The sequence below is a fragment of the Tubulanus polymorphus genome, chromosome 9 (genome assembly GCF_964204645.1).
Source record: "Tubulanus polymorphus chromosome 9, tnTubPoly1.2, whole genome shotgun sequence".
NCBI classification, from domain to species: Eukaryota; Metazoa; Nemertea; class Palaeonemertea; order Tubulaniformes; family Tubulanidae; genus Tubulanus; species Tubulanus polymorphus.
Genome location: NC_134033.1, coordinates 9146812 through 9171244, shown reverse-complemented (window position 1 = coordinate 9171244; position 24433 = coordinate 9146812). Strand labels below are relative to the sequence as shown.

At 38.3% G+C, this 24433-nt stretch overlaps 2 protein-coding genes across 2 annotated transcripts in view; both read right to left on the bottom strand.

The window, feature by feature from the left end:
* LOC141910735 (uncharacterized) overlaps positions 1–24433 on the bottom strand; it is a 284387-nt gene that overhangs the window by 95565 nt on the left and 164389 nt on the right. The gene's annotated exons all lie outside the window — the stretch shown is intronic.
* Positions 1483–19543, bottom strand: LOC141911261 (translationally-controlled tumor protein homolog). Its single transcript, XM_074802250.1, has 6 exons — positions 19412–19543; positions 13740–13810; positions 12995–13174; positions 10308–10449; positions 7890–7999; positions 1483–1915 (listed from the first exon to the last, which is right to left on the bottom strand). The coding sequence occupies exons 1-6, from the start codon at positions 19437–19439 to the stop codon at positions 1913–1915; spliced, it is 534 nt and encodes a 177-aa protein (XP_074658351.1). The 5' UTR covers positions 19440–19543; the 3' UTR covers positions 1483–1912.

Genomic DNA, 24433 nt, shown 5'->3' with positions numbered 1-24433 from the left:
TCATCATCTGTTATCAAATCTAGTATTTTTTCTATTTTTTCATTAAATTTACTATAATCTTCTATTGTTGTACCTTTAAAAAATCTAAATATAATAGCTGCAGGACCAATTTTACTACGTAATGTTTCTAATATTTCAATTGTATCTTTTATTTCTAGTGAATCAATATAATTTCTAACATTTTCCATGTAAGGTTTATTTGAAATGGATTTAGTTTTTGAAGTTGGTTTTTTTACTTTTTGAGGTTTATCATCAAAATAATCTTTTCCTAAAACATTATTACTCAAATTTTGATGGTGTTTTTGTGATTCGAGATGTCTATTATAATTCCTTTTTACTATAAATTCATTACAAACTTCAAATTTTATTTCATCCACATCCACATTCATATTTTCTAATCGTTCTTTTCTTTCATTGGAATTTTCTGGGGTTTCAAAATCTATAACATTTTTTATATGATTTGAAGATTTTTCATGTTTAGATTTATTAGATTTATCGATGTATTTTTTACAATATTGGCAATAATATTGATTTTTATTAACATCATTGTTTTCTGTCTGGTACTCACTCTCTCCCATTTATTAGGAAAAAAAATTACTTGTGGTGATGAGTGGTGTTTAGTACTCTAGTACTCTGGTATGAAACCCACATCTTCCAATTACTAGCCGACTTATGTCGAACCGATAGAGCAGCAACTGGCGGCCTCTCGTAGACCGCTAATCGGCGATAAACCCAGTTGCGTCGGTAGGCGTCGCATTGCTTGTCGACATAAGCCAGCCTTAAGGCCTTTCATCTGGAAACCAAGTCATTTAAAATTCTCTCCATTCGCGTAGTAAAGCATTGGATCTTTTCTTGATTACGGACCATCGATCCATTTTACTGGCATTGGTGTCATAGACGTCAACAAAAACTTTTTCATGCTATGTACATGTAATAAGTTTCTCCCATTAATGTAATTCATGTGAAAGTTTAACAACACTAAATATCACTGATAATTGTTATACATATTTCATCTATATTTCGTATTTCTTTATTGTTTTATTTCTCCATCTTATTACTCATTGTCCTCTGAGACTGTTTGTCTGTGTCAGAATGTGTTAATTGTTGTTTGTCTCACTGTCATGTCACTACTACCTTTGTTTTTGCATCATTTTCCATGTCTCAACCTGTCTGAATCTGTGTTATATAAATAGCTATGTGTAAAAATAAAGTCAGTCCAGTTTTGGTATTCCAAACTGATAGTTTGCTCTTTACTCTTTCGCTCTGTTCCGGATTTCCGACGTCGACCATTCTTCGAGAATAGGACTGAAAATAGCTTTGCTAAAAAAGGTTGTGGCTAGTGGTAACACCGGTTTTTTTCTGAACTACAATAAAGACTAGCTTACAAAATCAGACAATGTGATTCAGTAGTATAGAATCCCTGAGGTTATGTGCCTGAACGAAAGAATAACCCCACAAAAATGATGACCACAAAACACAACATTTAAAGTACATTGAATGATCATACATTCAAGTATTCATTAATTTATTTAATAATGAGGAATTTTTACGCACCATAGTACTTTGTAATAACAATAATTTAAATGAGGAAGAAGAGACGCTTATCATTTCATTGGTTGCACTACACTTCACCATGTTAAGAAGCCAACATTTTCAATTGATTTTGTATGTATTGTGTGTGGTAGACAATCCCATGTTTGCCTGACTGATCCTGAGTGAAATAAAATTTCTTTTTCAAAACCTTGGAAGATTCTTAATGAAAAAAGCAAACTAATAAAATTGCATATTGGCGCTTCACAAAATTTGATGCAAACAGTTCCATGAAAATTTGACTGCCAGTTGACAGGATGCTGTAAGATGGCAATTTTCAAATCATAAGCGTGTTTGCTACGGCTGTAGATGATAGTTCTGTTCACTGAAATGATACAAATTGTAGAATATCATTAGAATCAGTTATGCTTTAAGATATCTGGTTCTAGACTCTTAATGAAAGCTATGGCTCGATGGGTAGGCTATTTTTTCTCTTTCCACCAATAACTAATAAAGTCAGTACTTGTTTAAAATAAATTGCCCATGGGCAAAGTGTGGTTTACCTTGAAAGCTAGAGGTTGTTTGGAGTAAGGGCATTGCTTGAAAAATCTTTTAATTCTTCAAAGTTCTAGAAGTCTATATTGTATTTCATTTTTCTTAAAGAATTATTTTGTAGTCAAATAAGACCAAAGATAAACATTTGTTTATGGTCTACCTCCAAAATTTCGTAGGGTACAGGTAGGCGCGGCAGGGAAACTATTTTATATTTTCAAAAAATTATTTTTCACAATATGAAAAAATATTCAAATAAAATTCATATGATGTGACATATCAGAGGGTGGCTGAATATTGAGTCTTGGAAACGAAACCTCTTCCAATGTATGGCCGCGGAAGCTAAAACACCGGGCGTAGTATTCGATCGTTTTAAATCCTGGAATTCACCACTACAATATTCAGAGTTGATCTATACCTATAGTTTGCTGCTTAGAATTACTACAATTCTATCTAACAGAAAAACATAGCACTCATTTTCTGCTATGATGATTATTTAGCCTGTTGCGCACGGACCAAATGCGCACGCGCCAATCAGCGTTACAGCATCACCATATAGTAGTCTGTATGTATGGAAGACCTCAGACGACATACGAGATATAACATACGAGATATGAGATGCAACATACGAGATACGACATATGACATACGACTTATTTACAGTACGGGTGTCCCTCCGCTAGCGCCACCGCAGTGTATGTTTTTTCAATATTTACTGCATATAAATCGTTTAACATGTTGACGCGTACAGTCACCGTCAATTATATGAAAACCAACATAGTCAACATTTTATTCAAACCAGAAATAGATTTCCTTTGGATAATGGACACCTGGACCGGACACAACGATATTAGGCCATACTGTGAACACCCTGGACTAGGCGCGCCGGCCGTTCCTCTCCCGCGGGCAACGAAAAGTTTTTCGAATCACAAAACTAACAAGAAAATTATTTGACGCCTGCGAAAAAAAAGTAGAATTTCTGGGCTAAGCTAATGTGGAATTGCAAATTTGAAATCGAAGTTTTAAGAAATTTGGGGAATGATGAGATTTGGCGATTGGGTAGATGATAAAGGTCTTCGACTCTACTAGTAATTTTTTTATTGAAAATTCTCAATAATTGATCGCGAACTTGCGACCGACTTCATTTACTTATGCCTCTAAGCTGGTCTGCAACTTCATTGCCTCCATGGTTGTAGAAAGAGCTCTTCTGATGTCTGCTTCATCATGACTTCGAGCATATCGTGTGGCCTAGCCAGCCGGCCCAGTCCTCGGGCCACGGGTTCGGCTGTCACTCGATATCCTAGAGTCTTGAGTCTGGGTGGGTTGAAGTAGACATTGTCATTTAAAATAACATGCTTATGTTGTTCTGTATGAATTACCCGTGTGTCATGTATGTTGTATTAATTTATTTTAAAATTTGTATTTATTGAATTTGGGAATTTTATCCTGGAATTTCAATGTAATAAGGATCAATAAAGAATTGAATTGAATTGTCACCTAATACACATGCCATCAGAGGACGCGGAGCCGTATATGACAGCTATGCTATTATAAATTGCTAATCTCACGAAACCTGCATACTCCTAATATCAAACATATTTTCTAAAACGTTTGAATATTGAAATTATATGTTTACACATTTTCATATCAACCGCTTGTAGCCGCTGATGAAATTCACGCCGGCCCTACACACATCGTAGATAGCTTCGTCATTCCACCGGCATGCCCACGTCAGGGTCTGACTTTTATATCAGACTTCCGCATCGTGTATACATCCGCCATTTAACCGAATAATCCGATTTACTTATCATTTCTATTTATGCCTGCCGCTTCTGATATAATCATACATCCTTTACTATTACGATACGTCTTCTAATGATATTCAATGCAATATAACATTTCCATGTCAAATATAGGTCATTATATAATCACAGGAAGCCATTCTACATCTAAGTCAATAATATTTTGCCAGATAGCTTGTTTGTGTACACATAGACCTGTGACGTTTTGCACATCGATTTACGGCTGTCGTTTGTAAAATGACGCTGAATGGTTAACATTGTTTAGGTTTCATAATGGTAACGTTTTATAAGGCGTCAAAAAAGATATCAAACTGTTCAAGTTCATAATATTATGCTATTTCTTGTCTTCCTTTGGTCTGAAAACGGCCTGGTGTTCAGGAGCCGGGGTTCCGGTTACTCGATGCCTGCAGAAAAAATAACTACTGTTCACCGCCCGCTGTAACCGCCGGCTTTTCTGCATCAGAAATCAAAATTCTAAAAAAAAAACCCGCAGCCGGAAATCCCGCCCCCTTGTACCCCTCCTCCGCTGTTTGACACCCCTGCCTGAGTTCTTGAATCCCAAACAACCCGGGAACCCGTACATCGCCCTGGTATCCAGATTAAGAACTCCCGTGCTCTCTCTCAAGGTTTGAAATCCCCAGCTAAATTCCATCCCTATCGGGCTACCGGGGAAGACTGGTGAGTCCACTAGACCAGCCGTTGAGAGTCGAGACTGGCCAGTTTTCGCTAACTGTCAGGGCAGTATGCGGCACTGTCTTTCTGAAGCCATAGTTTGGGGTCCTCCCCTGAAAATTTGTTCAATTTAGGTACTTGTGTATTCTGAGGGCTTTTTGGCTATCTTTCTTTTCTGACATCTTTCATGAAAAGGGCCAATGGCTGAATCTGAATAACTTTCATAATCGGAGAATCCAATTTAAGATCATTCTTATCAATTATCATGGCCAGTTTTAAAACTGTTTATTGACAAAAGTACAGGAACCACATAAATAAGTCTTCAGCAAAACACAACAGCTCTTACATTTGTAAAGATAAGAGATCCATGGAAATATCAAGTAACATTTCTTTAGACAGGGAATTAGCGGAACACCGGAATGTTGCTCATATGGTGTGTTTGCACCCGTCGCAAAAAACGTCGTGATAAACGAAATCAGCTGGACTAGGGCCAGGAGCTGAGAGTGATACAATGGAACTCCATTCTGATATTTAATGAATAATTCATTCAATAAATTTATGATATCTTTAGTATTTTTAATTCATGTCCATGTTTCAATTCATTTGTTGAAATCATAGTACCGGTACACTAAACAGATTCCGCGTGTGTCGGACTTTTTTAAGACTCTTTGGTCATCGGCATTCGTAATATACATACATCTTTCATTCTTCATCGAAAACCCTCGATCGAACGCGAAGTTTAAACCCTTGACTAGGCGCAATTCTTAATGACCACCAATTTGAAGGGCCATGGCAAACTCTTTTTGAGGGATTTTTGTACACTCAAAAATGGAATTTGAGGCGTTTTTTGGTGGATTTAGGGGCTGTTAGCCCCGTATTTGGAGCCAACTCGAATCACCGGACCATCGGTGTCTCACACTAAGAGTGGCCCACTGACGTCACAGCGAGAAACCGGTCCCCGGGAGTGGTTGATCGAATATTTTTAAATATTTTTATTTTCAAATGAAACGTTTTTCGCATATTGAGATTCATAGTTAATGTATACGCCACTGCCTGCGCACGTGAAATATATACACTGCGGTGGCGCTAGCGGACGGACACCCGTACTGTAAATAAGTCGTATCTCGTATGTCATATGTCGTATCTCGTATGTTGCATCTCATATCTCGTATGTTATATCTCATATCTCGTATGTCGTCTGAGGTCTTCCATATGTATGAGCGTATGTTTGTGTGTTTAGCACTCCTTCGCACGTGGAGGCCTTGTGTAGTGAACATTCGCTTCACTCCTATCTCAATCAACACAATCACCGCGTATTTAAAATGAAACAATACCTATGGCAATATGTGAAATAATCGTATTCTCACCAGCAATGAGCATTTAATATTCGGATATAGCCTACGGCACCTAGTCCAATGATGAAACGTTCGCTATTCATGGCTTTCCTATAATTATTTTAGTAACGCCAGAATTCCCCGTATATCCCAAAAACAGCCAATCATATTGCTCGTAGAGACGATGCCCCCAATCGAGGTCATTGTAATTTTATACGCAAGAGGAAAGAATTTTCCTGCCAAAAACAGTTTTTCATCGATGGAGGTTTGCCATGTCTTCAATCGCATCGATTATACGTCGTTTCACCCGAGAACCAATAAAAAAAGTGCTCACATAAAAAAACGTACCGCGATTTTGCATGAATTGGCTCAATGCCAACTTCATACTGCTGACAAAGGTAAACCAAAATGAAGCGTGTTGCAAGTGAGGGATGTCATGGAACATATTTAAATGCACCCATGGAATTCCAATTTTGGTAATGACCCAATTTAACTTAGGACTAGTAGTAATTTAAAATGGAAATTGACGGACAGAAGATGACGACTCATCCCTAACCCATCAGCTTTGCTGACCTTTGGTCACAGCGGAGCTAAGAAATTCATGCTTGACAGGCTTTTTCCTATTAATTGTCTTAAAGATCATGTGTAGCCTAAAATTAACTAATTAGCGATGGATTACTGAAATATTAACGATTGCAAATGTTCAATTTGAAGGCATTTTCACATTGCGTAGTTCATCTGATACCAATGTAGATGGTGCTGCAGATGATGACATAATAGGGGCAGGTTAATTCAGGTTCAGTGTTAACCAAAAATATAACATTTTTACTAGTATATAGGTTTAGTTTAACCCTTTCAATACCACATAGTGTCTCCACTGCTGTACCGGAGGGAATTTAGGGGTTTATAGGGGTATATTTAAATCTTCATAGAATAGTTACCAAGGTATCTGACACAGAAAATTTATATAGCATGTTGTTGATAACTTTGTGGCCAACAATGTAGACATAAATAATTTGGATATAAGTCAACTTGAGGTCAAGGTCACGTACTCCAAGATGGCCGCCATGAAAAAAATTCACGATAAAGTTTCAGATAAACTGCTCTGTCTCTCAGCAAAATGCACTGATCTATTCAATTCCACCTGAAATTGTATGCCATATATCCTTACTTTATGTAGTAAAAATTTCAAAGCAATAGAACTAAAAAATTTATTTTTCCACTCATTTACCATGATATGTCGGAAGGCCGGATGTAAGGGGTTTCATTGGGGTATAATTTCAGGCCTCAGAAAATTGTTACCTATGTATTTGACACTGATACATTGTATACCATGGTGTTGATAACCATTGGGCTTACAAATAAGACAAATTATTTGGATATATGTGACCTTGAGGATGGAGAGTTTCTGGTTCTTCATTTTTGTTATTGGTGTCCGTTGTCATGACAACTGTATCAACAGGGTCTAAAAAAATTGTCACTGATTTCATTTTCATCATCATAATCATAGCCGGCACTATAAACCTATTTTCTGACTAAGTCTCATCATCTGAACTGCTGCTGTCATATTCGTTGTCACTACCAAATTCCAAGTCACCAGCATATCTGTCAGCATCACATACGAGCTGCTGAACCGTTTCATCCAGCCTAATTGTTTTTTCCTGGCTGTTGCCAACTTGGATTTTATGCAGATGGCAGCACCGGCTGATACTGATAGATATGCCCTTCTAGAAGAAGGGTTAAGTGATACCATATCACATACAATTGTCAATTTGTACCGCATGCTATACGGTAGTGGTATTGTAAGGGTTAAGACCAAGTCGCGCTTAGTCAAAATGCTAATCATGATCTCATTCAATAGTTAACTAACCCATATACCAAGCCATATTTGACCCGGCCTGATCCATGCCTATTTGGCCCAACTGGGCAAGGTCAAATTGTCTTTGTGTAATCGTGGCTCTTCCTTTGGAAATATAACTTCATTTAAGCTTCAACTTACATGCTTTGTTTCGACTACTTGATCCTTGAACACAATGAAATATGGGGTGACTCCGTCTTCGCGATAATCGCACAATACATATGTACATTTAGTCATTTCATATCCTTGACCTGCCGAGTAAGAAAGAAGGTTAACGAACAATTCTTTAATATAAGAATTAACCTAACTGTACCTAAATCCCATCTTCAGAGTTGTTGGCCAAACCAACTAACGGCAAAGAAGTGAGAGCGAAGAGTTGGATGTCAAGCTGAAGTCTATATTTTAACTGAACAACATTAACAAAATTACATGGGTTTATATAGTAAGGTAAGTTGACAAGAATAAAGTTTGCTATAGAAAAAACAGTTAGCCAATGAAACTGTGTATAGGCAGTGTTTGAATGAAGTTCGTGCGAACCGTAGTAGTTTTAATTACGGCAAAGAGTACATGATAACATTAGAATGAAATTGAAATGGCTCCAAAAATCCCCATCACTTCCCCTTGGACTTTACACCTGATGTGTTCGTATTTGCAACGATGCACACTTGAACAATTGTTTCCCCAATAACGGACATTTTGAACGAGCTCACGGAAACCCTACGTTTCTCATATACATCTTTTTTTTTCTACTACGGCACGCGCCGAACAAGTTACTTTTCGTCAGCCAATCTGAGTCGGCCTGTCTGCCTTGCGGGACGCGGCCACTTGTCTCGCTGTGTGTATACAGCATTGCTTTATAGCCTACTACTACTAACTCCCTGCGAGTACAGCATCTTGGAATGGCGCAGTTTGCGTAGATATATCCCAGACTTGTAGTGCTTTCAATAAAATCCGGGCTAGCGACGAACCCGCCCTGCAGAGACAATAATCAACCAATCCTCTTCCAGTCAGTGTGAACCATGAACTGCGCAGTTTCTATGAACTACTTTGGAATGGATCAGTGCGCGAGCACGTGTGAGGAAAGTGATGGGGATTACATTTCATTATCGGGTAAAACCGATCTTAACAATTCACTGACAGGTAAGCCCTTTATGCGCCTCAAAACTTTCCGTAATGCATCACAACTTTGGGAACCTAAATAAAACAGGCTATAATAGTCATATCTAGGATCATGGATATAGGCAAACGACGCGTTACAGACAGTCTTTTATGGGATTATCTGTTCTATATCGGTACAGCATTATGGGACTATATCCATGGCAGTAGAGATACTACAGATGTTGTTCAGTGAACGGCAGGATTTTTACTAGCTGCGATGCCTATATGGTCTTCGACCATAATAATTCATTTATGCAAAAACGATGATTGTAAAACATATCAGCTAAAGATTTTAGGAATTCCCAGATTTCACCCCGTTTCAGGGATCTTTGGAATTCATGCCATGATGGACGCCAATTGAGTGATAATTGGCTGATCGAAAATACCTGTCTGATGTATTAAAGATCTGTTTTCATAAAATGCCCATCAAATATCAATGAAAATTAGCAAACCATTAGGAAGCAACAGGCCCCAGAATTCAGGCCAAAATCAACATTTTTGGCCACAAAATAGGTCACAGGACGGTCATCTTGAGGCTGATCGACACCAATTTTTCTTATGATTTATCTCATACAAATATTGTAAAAGACCAAGATAATTGATCTAAGAGTCTTAAAAATTTCCATCCAAAACTTCAAAAATATATAAAAAGTGCTAATTTTGGCTATCAGTCGGCCACTATGATTCTGATCAGGCCAATTTTGGGTTGAAGATGAATAGTTGGGTAGATAAGCCGGATGTATAAACCAAATATGAAGACAATCCATAGATACGCCTTCAAAACATCCCAAAATAACTGCATTCCGACACCCTCCCCGGCAGGGTTTCAAACCTGATGGCATCGAAATTGCTACGATACGAAACCCTACCACACTAGACCCAGTTCACAGCTACACGCGCAACTTAGATAATGTCATCATCAGCCAATGAGATATCCTGTTTCATTTTAGCTCGGGTTTTCCCATTCATAGTTCTTCCATAAAATTTACCTCAGCGATTCGAATCTCTGCCGAGGGAGGGTGGTCTCCAGACGGATAGACAAAAAGTGAACACAAGCCCACTGGGATTTAAGTCCCAAATAGGCTAAAAAGTGTCAGGGCGGTGTCAGACAGCTTAAAAAGTAATAGGCCAGGCGGCTTTAGTACTTATGAGTTAAAATGTCTGACAATAAAAATCTTGATTTCTATGTAAAACCACATCTATTTATCATCTTATCAGCATTTGAACTTCATGGCCACTGGTCAAATGTGTCAGTTACCCTTCAGTTATACACTAGACTAGACACTAGCTAATTTACTTTGATGGTTGGGGAATCGAGTTCCATACCTATGAGCTGGCCACAATGAATAATTGAAAGGAAGGCCGGGGGTTCTAGATCTTAGAATAGATGTTGATACTTACCAATGTAAACATCGAAGTTACTCCAGTTTGGTAAAATCTTTTTTATTACTACCTTCGTCAAATCAGCGCAATATTTTTGGTAACTTTCTTCATTCAAGTCTTTATTAGCCATAATTTTTTCCTTACTCAACTTCATGTATTGCTGAGAATAAACAGACCAGAAACATAAATTAGACAGGGATACCGACAGCAAATATTGAACATTCCAATACACGACGTGCGAGCGCCAAAAGCGCCGCATAGCACTTGCGAGGTTCCGGAGCCTTGCCCGAGAATATCATGGAAATAAACTTGCCCAGAAACAAATCATAAAGTTCTAGCCTGTCAGCTTTTCAAAAATGGCATGATGATGCATTCTGTATAAATTTGTCAAAATACTCTCCCAGCTCAGAGTCAATACCTAATAATTTACACAATACAACCATAGAATACAAAAGGAGCACAGACAGCGACTGGATCTGGCAGGAACAAATACCTCACATGAGTCGTTTCCCTTGGTCTTATTGATTCTAATGCGGAATAGAATTCAATTTTGAATTTTCATTGCCCTGAGAGCGATTTTAGAGCATTTCGGATAAAAACGATGTTCCTAATTCTAACCAGGAAATAGACAACTACTGTCTGTCACACCTACTCTCGTTTTGGTCCGTAATTTCGTTAATAATCGGTTTATCTACCTTAATTACGCATCAATTTGTTCAGTGAGGAATTCGCATTCAGAAAGAAACAACAATTTTCACTAAAGTTGTTTTTGTTTTCATTTATGAGCGATAGTTTACTCGGCATACGCTCGCGTAATGCTGAAAAATCCGCTCCGCGGACGCTCGGAAATGTTACAGTGACGTCATCACCTGCTCATTAGCATATCTAAATACAGTAGGTGGCGCCACGTGACGGGCCATAAAAGCCGTTTTTCAGCATTACGCGAGTGAACTGTCTATTAATAGCTCGAGGGTAGTCAATCGTTGTCGAATTCTGACAGCAACGCAACCATCCAGCGCTAAAAAAGACTTCTGATTGTCCGGTCTTGAACGCTTTTATTGCTCACCGGTACCAATCGTCAGTCAGCAGAGTACCTCACCCCCCCTCCCCACTCTCTCAACGGATCTGTGCAAATCCCAGAGGGTCAATATTTTGGTCCCAAAGGCCGGAAATCCGGTTTAAGCCAAAAAAATCACATCCCTGAAGCTGTGAGCGTTTGTCAGAGATGCGCACCTGCTAACATAAACAATAACAGTGAGTATGTGCTGAAATTGCTGATTTAGAAGTTGTACTTCTCAGTAATGGCTGAACTAAAATTCAAACCAGTTGCATATTTGATACTTGTGAATACAATGTATATCACATTTGAAAATAACTTTTACATGAGTAAAATAGTATCACACATCTGTATCATTTTTCCTATTACCTAAATGAAATGAGCTAAGACCTTTACCCTTTCCTAATGACGAATTCTGGATTTGGTTAATAGTCATGTATTGTATACTATGTCAACTCTCACGATTGCCATTTTGTTATACCGCCATTCTTTGAGCCGCCAAAATTTTGACAGTTCCCGGAGCTGGCGTTATAATGAGCTTTGACTGTCAGTGCTTCATCTAGCATTGAAAAAGGGCTGGGTGCTGATTTCAAATAAGGGCATTTTTGTGTGTGATTCCATCGGAGCAAGGGCACATAATAACGCACTCACGTCCGTTTTAGGGGCAACCTGCAATGTTCCCTATTGCATAGAATCGAGGTACCCCTACTACGATTGAGGACTAGAAACTATGTTTAACTCTGATTTTGCCATGAATGACACACTTGACCTCAGTACATCCTTACACCTATGCCTGTCAATGAACAAAAGTTTATCTAGATAGGGCTTTCAACATGATTTGGAAAACCAGTTGCAGACAAAAAGATTGCAGAAAAAAGCAATCTCAAGTAGCAAATACAGCGAAAAAGAGCCAGCAATAGTGTATAGGCCTACATGAAATTGCATATTTTTAATCTTAGAAACATCAAATTAATTGGTTTAAATTGATAGTGTTAGTGATTGGCAAGTAACTGTTGATAATTGGTAAGCAGCCAGCTTAAGAACACATTATTGCTATTAGGCTACTCAAACTAATTGTCTGTGCGAGTCTCTCTGCGAGTTCACCGAACAAAGTTTTTCACCTTGTATATATAAAATTTGTCGAATAGTCTAGATAAAAAGATCCAGAGCATCACGATGTGTTCAAAACGAAACAATCCATCGAATATACACTACCAGCTTTACAACGGCAGTCGCTAGAATGATTGGCAGTAGTTTGGAAGTCAGCCAATTTCCTGGAAACTTTAACTAGGCCACGCGTCTGAGGCACGTCTTCACACGATGCACACTGACTGCAGTACATTTTAATATAACCACTGATCACATGAGCTACTATCGTTGATATCATACGAGATATTTCATAGCCGTCGCAGGAAACTTACTAACAGTCGGATGCGTCGGCTTATTTTGAAAGCCCTGACTCATTACTCGTGACTGACAAGGGCAGGATGGCGGACCTACGGCAAGTGATGAGGGCACAAGGGCGACTATTTTCGGGGGCGGGGCTGACCGCCCTTCTATTTTTGGCTAGATGAAGCACTGGACTGTACACTCAATGGCTTATATCTCTACATGTTTTTGTCATATGATATCGTATCGATTAACAAACCTTCAAATATGCTTTGTAGTCTGATTTTTTGGGTCGGTCAATCAATTCTAAATTGTGATTATCGACAACATCAATGACTTGCTTGCCGGATACATCAGCATTTTCAGCTTCATCACCACCTTCTGCTGATGCATTAGCTCCAATGTAAGCATCTACACCCTCATCTGATCGGTAAACCAGCTGAAATTCAATTCAATAAATACAGACACAGCAGTGATAACAGGTTTTCTGCATTAGGCCTATACTCTGTAACATGTACTTGGAAGTAATAGTCATAGATATCTATTGAATTGATTTGTCCACCTCGTAATTAAGTTTAAGATCACTCATTACATCTACACTAGCATTTTGTACCAGGGCTATGCGTCTCCACTATGCTCGATGCACAGGTTCGATGGACGCTGAACCCAGATTTAAAGGGCAAGTGCTGTCAAAATTGAACTTTCCGCGATTTCTAAACCAGAACTCTAAACTTTTCTAAACTTTAGTATATATGTATAAAGACCCGAGATAGGACTTATCGACGAAAGTAGCTCCATTGGCCATAAATTTTAATTTATTTATCCTTCACGCTTATAGTTCATATACAACCCACGATAGCGCTATTTTATTGCCGAAACTGCGAACGTGGGTTTTGGTCGAACATTGAGACCCCATGCAGACATGGTAATAGCAAAGTTTCACTAATAATGAAATTTTCGGAAATTCACAAATGTGCGCAAATGTGATTAAATTCATTTCATACCTTGCCTTCAACTTCATAGTATAGGCCATCAACAAGTTTGTGCCTGAATGAATCGGAAAATATCTCGACACCTGTAGAAAAGAAAAGAAATTAATTTTACTATGAACTGACCAGAATGAAAATTCAGGGATCCCAACAGTAGTTACAAAAAAAAATAGGGGTCCAGGGACACCATGCCCACTTGGGAAGTGGTTTCAAATGCTCAACAATCTAACAATTTCAATATACAACGCCCCCTGGTGACCATATACAGAATCCAATGACCTTGAAACTCACCACAATCATAGAACATGTCACCAGCTACGATTTTGTAATTGATTGTGATAACAAAATATGCCTCGTTACCACTTTAATATGGAAATACTAAGTTATTCTACTATTCAACGCCCCCTGGAGACCATATTCAAAACCCAATGACCTTGAAACTCACCACAATCATAGAACATGTCACGAACTATAATTTTGTAATTGATCATGGTAACAAAATATGCCTAGGTACCAATATAATAAGGAAATACTAAGTTATTCTACTATTCAACACCCCCTGGTGACCATATAGAATAACTAATGGCCTTAAAACTTGCCACAATCATAGATGATGTCATGAGCTACAACTTTGCAATTGATTGTTGTTACAAAATATGCATTGATACGAATATATTATAGAAATACTAAGATATTGCATTATTCAACGCCCCTGGTGGCCATAAACAAAAACCAATGACCTTGAAAATCACCACAGTCATAGAACACGTTATGAGCTACAACTTTCTAAATGAATGTGGTAACAAAATACGCTAAGGTATCAATATAATGTGGAAAAACTTTTTCCCACTTACGAATGAGTACTGCTGACACCAAGATGGCCGCCAATTGCGTCATAATTTGCTGATGAAAAATACCGGTCTCAGGTATGAAACATCCCTTTCCAAAGAATACCCATCACAAATTGCAATGAGAAATAATAAACCAGTAGGAAGCTACAGGATTTGGGCCAAAATTAACATTTTTGGGCACTAAAAAGGTCATAGGACGGCCATCTTGAGTCTGGTCGACCCAATTTTTGTTATGCCAATGGGCCCTGGGGGAATTCACATATATCCGAAAGATCAAGGTAATTGATCAAAGCGTCTTCAAAATTTCCCTCAAAAAGTTCAAAAATGTGTAAAAAGTGCTGATTTTGGCGAACAACAATGGCTGCCAGTCGGCCATCTTGAATCTGACAGGGCCAGTTTTTGGGCTGAAGATGTGTCTAGGGTAGATACATGTGTAACCCAAATATCAAGACATAACCTTGAAGCGTCTTCAAAACTTCTCAAGATAACTGGATTCCGTCTACAGACGGACGAAAAGTGAACGCAATAGCCTGCTGGGCCCAACGTCCCAAGTGGGCTAAAAATCGGAAATCAATTTGACCTCATTCTGACCTTGCGAGCGCCAAAGCCATTACGCGGGGCTCGGGGGCATCTAATGCATTATGGGTCGAGCCCTGAATTATTGCAGTTAAAACGCGCCAATGAATGCTCACTAAAAACATCACCCAGTAGTGTATAATATCTGAAGGCGTTCGCCACACATGTGCAGCAACAGTAAGCAGGCCTACATACATAACTTCTGTTGCCGCGCGCATTTCTGCAACCGATCGATAAAATACATCCACACTCATCGTAGTACAAATGTAGATACAAAATCAGTGTTGCAATGAATATGCATTGAAATGCGATACTTTTACGCAACGATAAATAAAACAGGCACTGAACGCTTTTACAGTTCACCTGATTATCGATCTCGCCAGACCAATTGAATGAGATCATCACCCCCTCCCCATACTTTTACATCATTTTTGGACTATTTGGAACATTGATATTTTTCAATACCGAAATCTGCGGATAATTCTCATCCCTGCCATATACAAAAACCAATGATTCAATGAAAAGGGAAGCATGCATTTTATTACAGTCAAAAAGCGTTTACCTCGAGTTTGTTCATTGGAAATTATTCGCATGTTGTTTTCTTACTGATGTAACTAGGGGTTCAGGGACACCATACCCACTTGGAAAGTGATTCCAAATGCTCAACAATCTAACAATTTCAATATTCAACGCCCCCTGGTGACCATATCAGTGTTTTCAATAAGAGCCAGGTCCCAGACCCGTACACCTGTCGTTTGTAAAGGACCAGCCTGTTTTTTTCATACCAACTTTCATTTCCGGGACTGTGACGTATTATGGGACCCTCCTGTTTTTCAAAGGGACCTGGCTTGTTAATTTCTTATTGAAAACACTGCATATACAAAAAACCAATGACCTTGAAACCCACCACAATCATAGAACATATCAGCAGCTACGATTTTGTAATCGAATGTGATAACAAAATATGCCTCCTTACCAATTTAATATGGAAATACTAAGTTACTCTACTATTCGACGCCCCCTGGTGATCATATGCAAGACCCAATGACCTTGAAACTCACCACAATCATAGTACATGTCATGAACTACAACCTTGCAATTATTGATCATGGTAACAAAATATGCCTAGGTACCTATCTAATAAGGAAATACTAAGTTATCCAATGCCCCCTTGTGATCATGTAGAATAACTAATGTCCTTCAAACTCGCCACAATTATAGACTATGTCATGAGCTACAACTTTGCAATTGATTGTGGTAAAAAAATATGCTAAGGTTATCAATATAATGTGGAAAAACATTTTCCACCTATGACTGAGTACTGATGACACAAAGATGGCCGCCAATTGCGTCATAATTGGCTGATCAAAAATACCTGTCTCAGATATAAAACATCCCTTTCCAAATAATACCCATCACAAATTAGAATGAGAAATGGCAAACCAGTAGGAAGCTACAGGACTCAGAATTTGGGCCAACTTGACATTTTTGGGTACTAAAAAGGGGTTAGTCTTGTCCGATCGACCCAATTTTTTTTATGGTGATGGACCCTTGGGGGATTCAAATATATACGAAAGATCAAGGTAGGGCCTAATTGATTAAAGCGTCTTCAAAATTTTCCTCAAAAAGTTCAAAAATGTGTAAAAAGTGTTGATTTTGGCGAACAACAATGGCTGCCGTTCGGTCATCTTGATTCTGACAGGGCCAGGCTTCAGGCTGAAGGTGTGTCTAGGGAAATACATGTGTAACCCAAATATCAGGATATTACATAGAAGCGTCTTCAAAACTTCCCAAAATAACTAGATTCCGTCTATGGACGGATGGACGCACTGACCGACGAAAAGTGAACGCAATAGCCCTCTGGGACTGAAAATTATCTCTAAATGTTATCTTTTGTTGATAAAACGCATAAATTTTGGTCAATTTTAACCTTAACAATTTGAAACAAGAATAATATCTGCATTGGCATCAATGTCAGTCCAAGTTTAAGTTCGAATCGGTAATTTACACTCCCATCATGCGCCACGAAAAGCCGCCATATTTGTTATGTTGCTTCACTTGTTTTTTGAGGCGACTAAAGTCTATTTATTTTCGATTGTCCACGATCTTTTTGGGATATTTCGCTAGGTTTTAAACGGATAAAAATTCTGGGAGTTATATTGGTTTTAATATTGAAGTTAATTCCATTATCTGGCTAAAAAGCAGCAAAACCTAGACACTTCCTGTCTGATACTTTCATTGGAAATGAACTTAAGTGTATTGTGCATTCGAATGACTAAGATACCCCAAATTTCCACCCTTTGATTGCTTATTACTTTTGAACCGCTTGACCAATTTTGATTCTGTAAAGTGCTGTATGCTTATACACAGGGGCTTGTAAACTGGCTTGGATTTTACTTCCGAGTTGTTGATAATCTCGCGAGAATGCCGCGCATGCGCAGCGGTTTCCGCCGCATCAATACGGTCACAGGCAAAAGCGAAGCCGTTTCATCCCTTGTTATTTTAATATAGTAAGGCGTCGCGCCCGCTGATACTGATCCTTAACAGCCAATTGTTTATCGAAACTCTATAGTGGATAAATAAACAACATCAACAAGAGGTATTTCTGTGATATTTTGAATTTATTTGCAGTTTAAATTTAGCGCCATTCTCGCGAGATTATCAACAACCCGGAAGTAAAATCCAAGCCAGTTTACAAGCCCCTGTGGCTTATACTATCCGGTCATCCTTATTACCGAGATGACGTATTTTACCGAGATGAACCGAGATGAAATTAAATATGACATATTTATTTATTCCTTATCGATTTTTACCATTGAAATCATATTATATCAGTAATAAATGCCTGCTGGAGTCATATTTTACATATTTTGTCATATATTATGTAGAGAAATAACTTAACTTTACCGAGATAAGATCGTCGATCAATCAAATTCAATGAAATTTTATTGCTAACCGAGTTTACGTATTTGAAGTCAAAATTTTTTTAAATGAAAAAAAATATGTAAAATATGACTCTAGAAGGTATTTATTACTGATATAACATGATTTCAAGTGTTAAAATCGATAAGAAATAAATAAATATGTCATATTTAATTTCATCTCGGTTCATCTCGGTAAAGTATGTCATCCACAGGGGTTTGGCGATGGGCTTGGATTTTATTTCCGGGTTGTTGATAATCTCGCGAGAATGGCGCTAAATATGAATTGCGAATAAATTCAAAATATCACGGAAATACCTTGTGTTTATATTGTTTATTTATCCGCTATAAAGTTTCGATAAACAATTGGTCGTTAAGAATCATTATCAGACGGTCGTCACGCTACTATATAAAAGAACAAGGGATGAAACGCCTTCAGAGTTGTGCCAGCCAGAAAGTTGGGACAGTCACGTGACTTAACGCTTCTTATTTGACTGAACGCGAACCTGAAGCATATAAGATGGAAACTATGATACGAAAAATATTTGAGAATAACTTACATTCGAATGCATTTTTTTACTATGAATTATATATTTCGTCATAATTTATTCCTTATAAGTTATTTATTTCATATGAATCATAATCTGACAATTGATATCGGTCTGTGAATATGTTAACTTTTCGTGTTGAAGTTTTAAATGCGATGACGTCATCAGAATGTCACGTGACTGTCCCAACTTTCTGGCTGAAAATTTAAGTACAGCGGAGGCCTGGCGTTTCATCCCTTGTGATTTTATATAGTAAAGCATGACGACCGTCTGATAATGATTCTTAAAGACCAATTGTTTATCAGAACTTTATAGCGGATAAATAAACAATATAAACACAAGGTATTTCCGTGATATTTTGAATTTATTCGCAGTTCATATTTAGCGCCATTCTCGCGAGATTATCAACAACCCGGAAATAAAATCCAAGCCCATCGCCAAACCCCTGTGATGTCATCTCGGTAATAAGGATGACCCATACTATCCCCTTCTTCATTTTAAACCATTAGAACGACACGTACGTAGGACACATAGAAACTTTCAACCTGAAATCCCTAGACATAGGCCCCCTGCATCCCCTTCTTAGTTTACATACCTGTACGTTCTAGACAATGGATTGACAGATTATCGTTTTTACACTACCTACAACTCGGATACGAGCCCCTGTGGAAAAACAAGGTATGGCGGCCTTACGAAGAACAGATTTAAAGCGGGCTAAACGCTAACAGGTCGAACACGATTCGTCACGGGATTTTCACCGATGAAACATTGATCGGCATTTAACCAAATACCTGTGAGTAAATCGTTGAAGACGATCATTTTGAAGTGATGTTTAAGGATTTAACGACGATGAATTATCAACGACGGAGGAGCGATTTTCACTTCCGGGTTTAAAAGGACCGATTGCGGTTTCGAAAATAAGAAACTCTCACCCGGAACGAAGCACTTTTCAGTTTCCAAGAAAATGTGACTTAATGATAAAGTAAACAGTTTGGCTACTTAAGAAAAAAGATTAATTTGTAATTCTATATGCTTTTCTCAGGCCTAAGTTTTAAAAGCAGTTTTCGATGCCTGATTTGAAAAACCAGCGTTAATTGTTGCTATCGTCATCTGGCTCCATCTTTGAAATATGTGGCTATATGTAACATATCGATATCCTCGTAGATTCAAGTTAGTTAACGCGTATTACTTTTTTAACCCTTCGATTTTTTACGTTTCGGTCAATCAATCACTGATTTCGGTTAGACTGGTTGCCTCTCCCATTCAATATGGGACATAGACCGGTTACCGGTCTCTATCTTCTATGTTTTGCCCATCTTCACCCGTCAAGGGATTCGAACCCACTACGCTAAAGCTGTTCCCCGAACCCCTTGACCTCACGAGTCGTTGGAGTCGTTACTAGCCGACCAGAATCCGGTCGTACCAATCACAGCGCTTGTAACAAACGCGTCAGTAGACTTCTGTTGGTTTTCCCGTTAAATTGACCAATCAGCGAACGTTTTACCGAACAAGGAAGTATTTCGCAAATCGATATATGACGTCACGCGCAACAGCGCCAGTAATGAAATCACGCTTCGTGACGCCAGGGGGCTGGTGGAAGCGAGTTCGGGAGTGATACCGGACCCCTGGCAAGCGAGGATGTGTTTTGCCCGTCCGGCATCTTCCGCTGAATTTACGGATCCAATCAGATTTCAGTATTTCATCACGTGAACAATGTAACATGGTCGCCTACACAGTGTCTCGATTTACGTTCCATGGACCTCTTTTAAAGTCATTTTTTATATCAATGAAGAAAGAAATTCCATTAACCCTGCCAGGTAACGCTTCTGCAGGCACTTGTTTAGCGTGTGATATCGAAAATATCGGTATTCAATTCAGGATGGCTGCGTTACAGCGCCGTCAAAACCTACCGGTCGTCAATCAGCAATTTGGACTGGATGGAAACGACATGATTCCGTACTCATCAACTGCGGTACAAACGATTGGTACACAAAAACAGATGCAAAAGTTCTCCAGGAGATGAAGAAATCCATCGAGACCGTTAAAAAAATGTGGCCAAACGCCTAAGTGAAAATTGCGTCGCTCCTTCCCCGAAAGGACAAAACCGATCAGGAAATTGATGCTATGAATCAACGATTGGAAGATCCCGGATATCTACCTCTGGATGCGGAAAATTACAAAATTGAGCCTGCTTTTTGAGTTGGGCTACAAATTTGTCAACCGTGTCGCCCTCTTTTTGGGCCATTGAACGAAAAACATGCTTCTCATACGGCTCATTCACCTACCCAACGAAATGGTTGTTCAATGTTCGTAATGCACGCTCATATTCATCCGCAGTATCTTGGACAGCATTTCCACCAGCGTCTCGCTCGATAACCACCGGCCCAGGATCAATTAACGTTTCAAAAAGTTCTTGAACCTCCACCCCAGCACAGTGGAGAAGTAATGCCTGCTTCTGAGAGGCCCGTTCTACGCCTTTTGCGGCCAGAAAATACTGAAATGCTTTCCACCATTTCAACCAGCGTGGACCCAACGTTGCAGCATTTCCAGAAACGTCAAACCTTTCAACCGCTTGAATTTCAACCCCTACGAGTGCCATCGTGCGTACCTAATATCAGAAGAATCTGCGCGAATCCGGCTCGATCCTCGTCGCCAAATGTGGTATCTCAACTAAGCACAAACACCAACGACTGCTTCAGAACAGATCACGTTTTATTTAAATGTGAACAGCGGCTGCTGACAGGCATCTCTAATTACATCATCAATTACAACCGATAGGGCACACTGCCGTATATAACATTGTATTAACCCATTAATCTCAAATACACTACACCACTCTAATTGACAACATATTTACTAACTGACATAACTATTACTCGGGCATCCTTACAACACCACTCTCGGACCATTTTATCACTTTTGCGTGTAGTCACAGAACAAAACAAAAACCCAATAGTAAACAAACATACACAAAAACTTTTATCAGTGAACAAGGATTTAACAATATATGTGATAAACTCAGCAATATTGACTTCCCAACACTCCTTAACAACAACGTTTCAATAAACGAAACATTCGAATCATTTTCAGCGACGTTAAGCACTATAATTAATTCAGAAACCACATCAAAAAAACTGAAACAAAACAACTACAACACACCAAAATGCCCATGGATATTTAAAGGCATACTTCAATCAATCTACAACAAAGATAAAAAATACATACACCTAATGTCTATAAAAAAATTAAATCCTACGTGCTATCGAACTACACAACTTCAAAACATACAGAAACAAACTTAACTCAATCATTAGACTTTCCAAAAAACTTCACTACTAAAAATCCTTAAAAATAGCAAACGGCAACATAAAAGACAACATAAAATCCTGAGGGAAGATATCGGGAAAACTAATAATAAACAAGACATTCATTACACACTCATTCAAAATTAACAACATTAAGACTATCGACCCATTCAAAATTGCCAACTCCTTTAACAATCACTTCAATAAAATTGGTGAACATCTAGCGAATGAACTTCCCTTGGCTCAAATGCCATCTCAACACTACCTGAACAATTTACCTAGATCCGACTCTAACTTCTTCCTCATGCCAGTGTGCGAAAGATAAGTCATAGAAACTATAAATAATCTCAAAACAAAACACTCAAGTGGTCATGACAACATTTCCACATACACCCTACAGAGAATCATTAACCACATATCATACCCACTAACTTGCCTTTTAAATCAATCCTTCTCAACAGGCAAATTCCCCGATTTACTTAAAATAGCTAAAATAACACCTTTACATAAAAAAAGGTGACATAAAACTGATCGAAAATTATCGACCCATTTCACTACTAAATTCACTTTCCAAAATCTACGAAAAACTTGTACATAAACGACTTTCTAAATTCATTGACAAACACCTTTTTCCTAACCAATATGGTTTCCGACACAGCGATTCAACCGAACATGCAATACTCGAACTCATAGACAGAATTTCTAACTCTATAAATAACCATGCATGGACAATAGGCATTTTCCTGGACCTTTCGAAGGCTTTTGACACTCTTAACCACGATATACTACTAGATAAACTTGAACATTACGGCATCCGAGGAATAGCAAGAGATTGGTTATCCTCATATTCTAATCGTCAACAATACGTTTCGTACAAATCCTACAACTCCACTACACTGTCCTCAAACATCGGTGTACCCCAGGGTTCCATCCTAGGTCCACTTCTTTTTCTAATTTACATCAATGATATCTATGCCTCGTTGGTAAACATGAAGGCATATTATTCGCTGACGATACAAATTGCATTGCTTCTCATACACACCTCAACACACTCACACAGTATATTAATTATAACCTAAACATATTGAATGACTGGCTTATCGCTAATAAACTAACCCCTAATCTGAACAAAACTAAATATATCATATTTCATAATTATCAGAGAAGAACATTCATAAACCACGTACAACAAATCAAAATAGGCAACTTTGAACTTGAAAGAGTAAAACAAATAGATTTCCTCGGTTTGACAATACATGAAAATCTGAACTGGAAACCACATATCGACAAAATACACAAGAAAATTTCCCAAGTTACTGGTATCATAAACAAAACTAAAAACATCCTAGACACACAAAATTTGCTTTCTCTTTACTACACCTTAGTCTATCCTCATTTGAACTATGGCTTGTTGGCTTGGGGTCACTCGCCTTATAATAAAAATGCCTCCTAATCCAAAAGATGATTGTTCGAATAATCACCAACTCTAAGTACACTGCACACACACACCCACTTTTTTAAAATCTTGAAATCCTCAAAATCAATGATGTCCTCATCCTTAAAAGCGCACTTTTCATTCAAAACACCATCAAATCTTCACCCCATTGCTTTTCTAATTACTTCACCGCGGAAAACTTATCTCCTTTAGTCAACATCAGAAAAAGCACATATTTAGACCACGCATATTCTTTATTTTCAAAACAAACACCGCCAACCCCGCATCAAAATTCACCTCAAAACATTCTTTCAAACATCTGGCGAAAACTACCTTTTTCCAATGACATCCTACAAACAAGCAAACAAAATTTAAAACGTAAACTCAGACCATATCTCACCTCCGCCTACAATGATATCCATCAATGTAATAACCCTAATTGTTATAATTGCTCACTCTCCTGAACCCTCTAGCTTACTCATATAAACTCCTCTGAAATTATCAAAAATCATGAACTCTCATTTCCTTCCCCTTTGTTTCTTCATTTCCCTTTCGTTTTTTTCCCTGGGTGTTTGCGACAGCGGCCTAAAGGCTTTGCTTGGCCCACACTGAAAGCTACTGTTCTCTCTCTCTTTTTATAATTGTGCTTTAAAAAAAATGTAAATTTTATTGTTTGTTTTCTCTCAACCTGTGTACTTAGCCTGTCATGCTTTCTGTGAAATAAATTTGAACTTGAACTTGAACTTGAACTTGACAAATACATACAATACTACTATACCACTACTGACAAACTGAACCATGCAGCAGAGGCTACTTGTTTGTTCACTCGAGGCGATTGATTGATTGTTCTAAATGTGACATTGGACATCAGTAGTTGATCCAGTGAAAATAATGATATCAACAAGGTAACTTCACCTACTTACTTCGTAAAAATGTGAACATTGAATACGAGTGCTATTCCACAAACACTATATTGATTGTCTATTGTAGACTATTGTGAGCGTTTTAGTGATGATTTTGTAAGTCACAACTCGTAGGATGTTTTAAGAAATTCGGTTATATGAGTTAGTCGA

Coding starts and splice junctions, on each gene's coding strand:
- LOC141911261 (XM_074802250.1), bottom strand. CDS start 19,439: ATGATCGTCTTCAACGATTTACTCACAG. Junction 13,811..19,411: donor CTTCAACGATTTACTCACAG/GTATTTGGTTAA, acceptor TCTTTTCTACAG/GTGTCGAGATATTTTCCGAT. Junction 13,175..13,739: donor ACTATGAAGTTGAAGGCAAG/GTATGAAATGAA, acceptor ATTGAATTTCAG/CTGGTTTACCGATCAGATGA.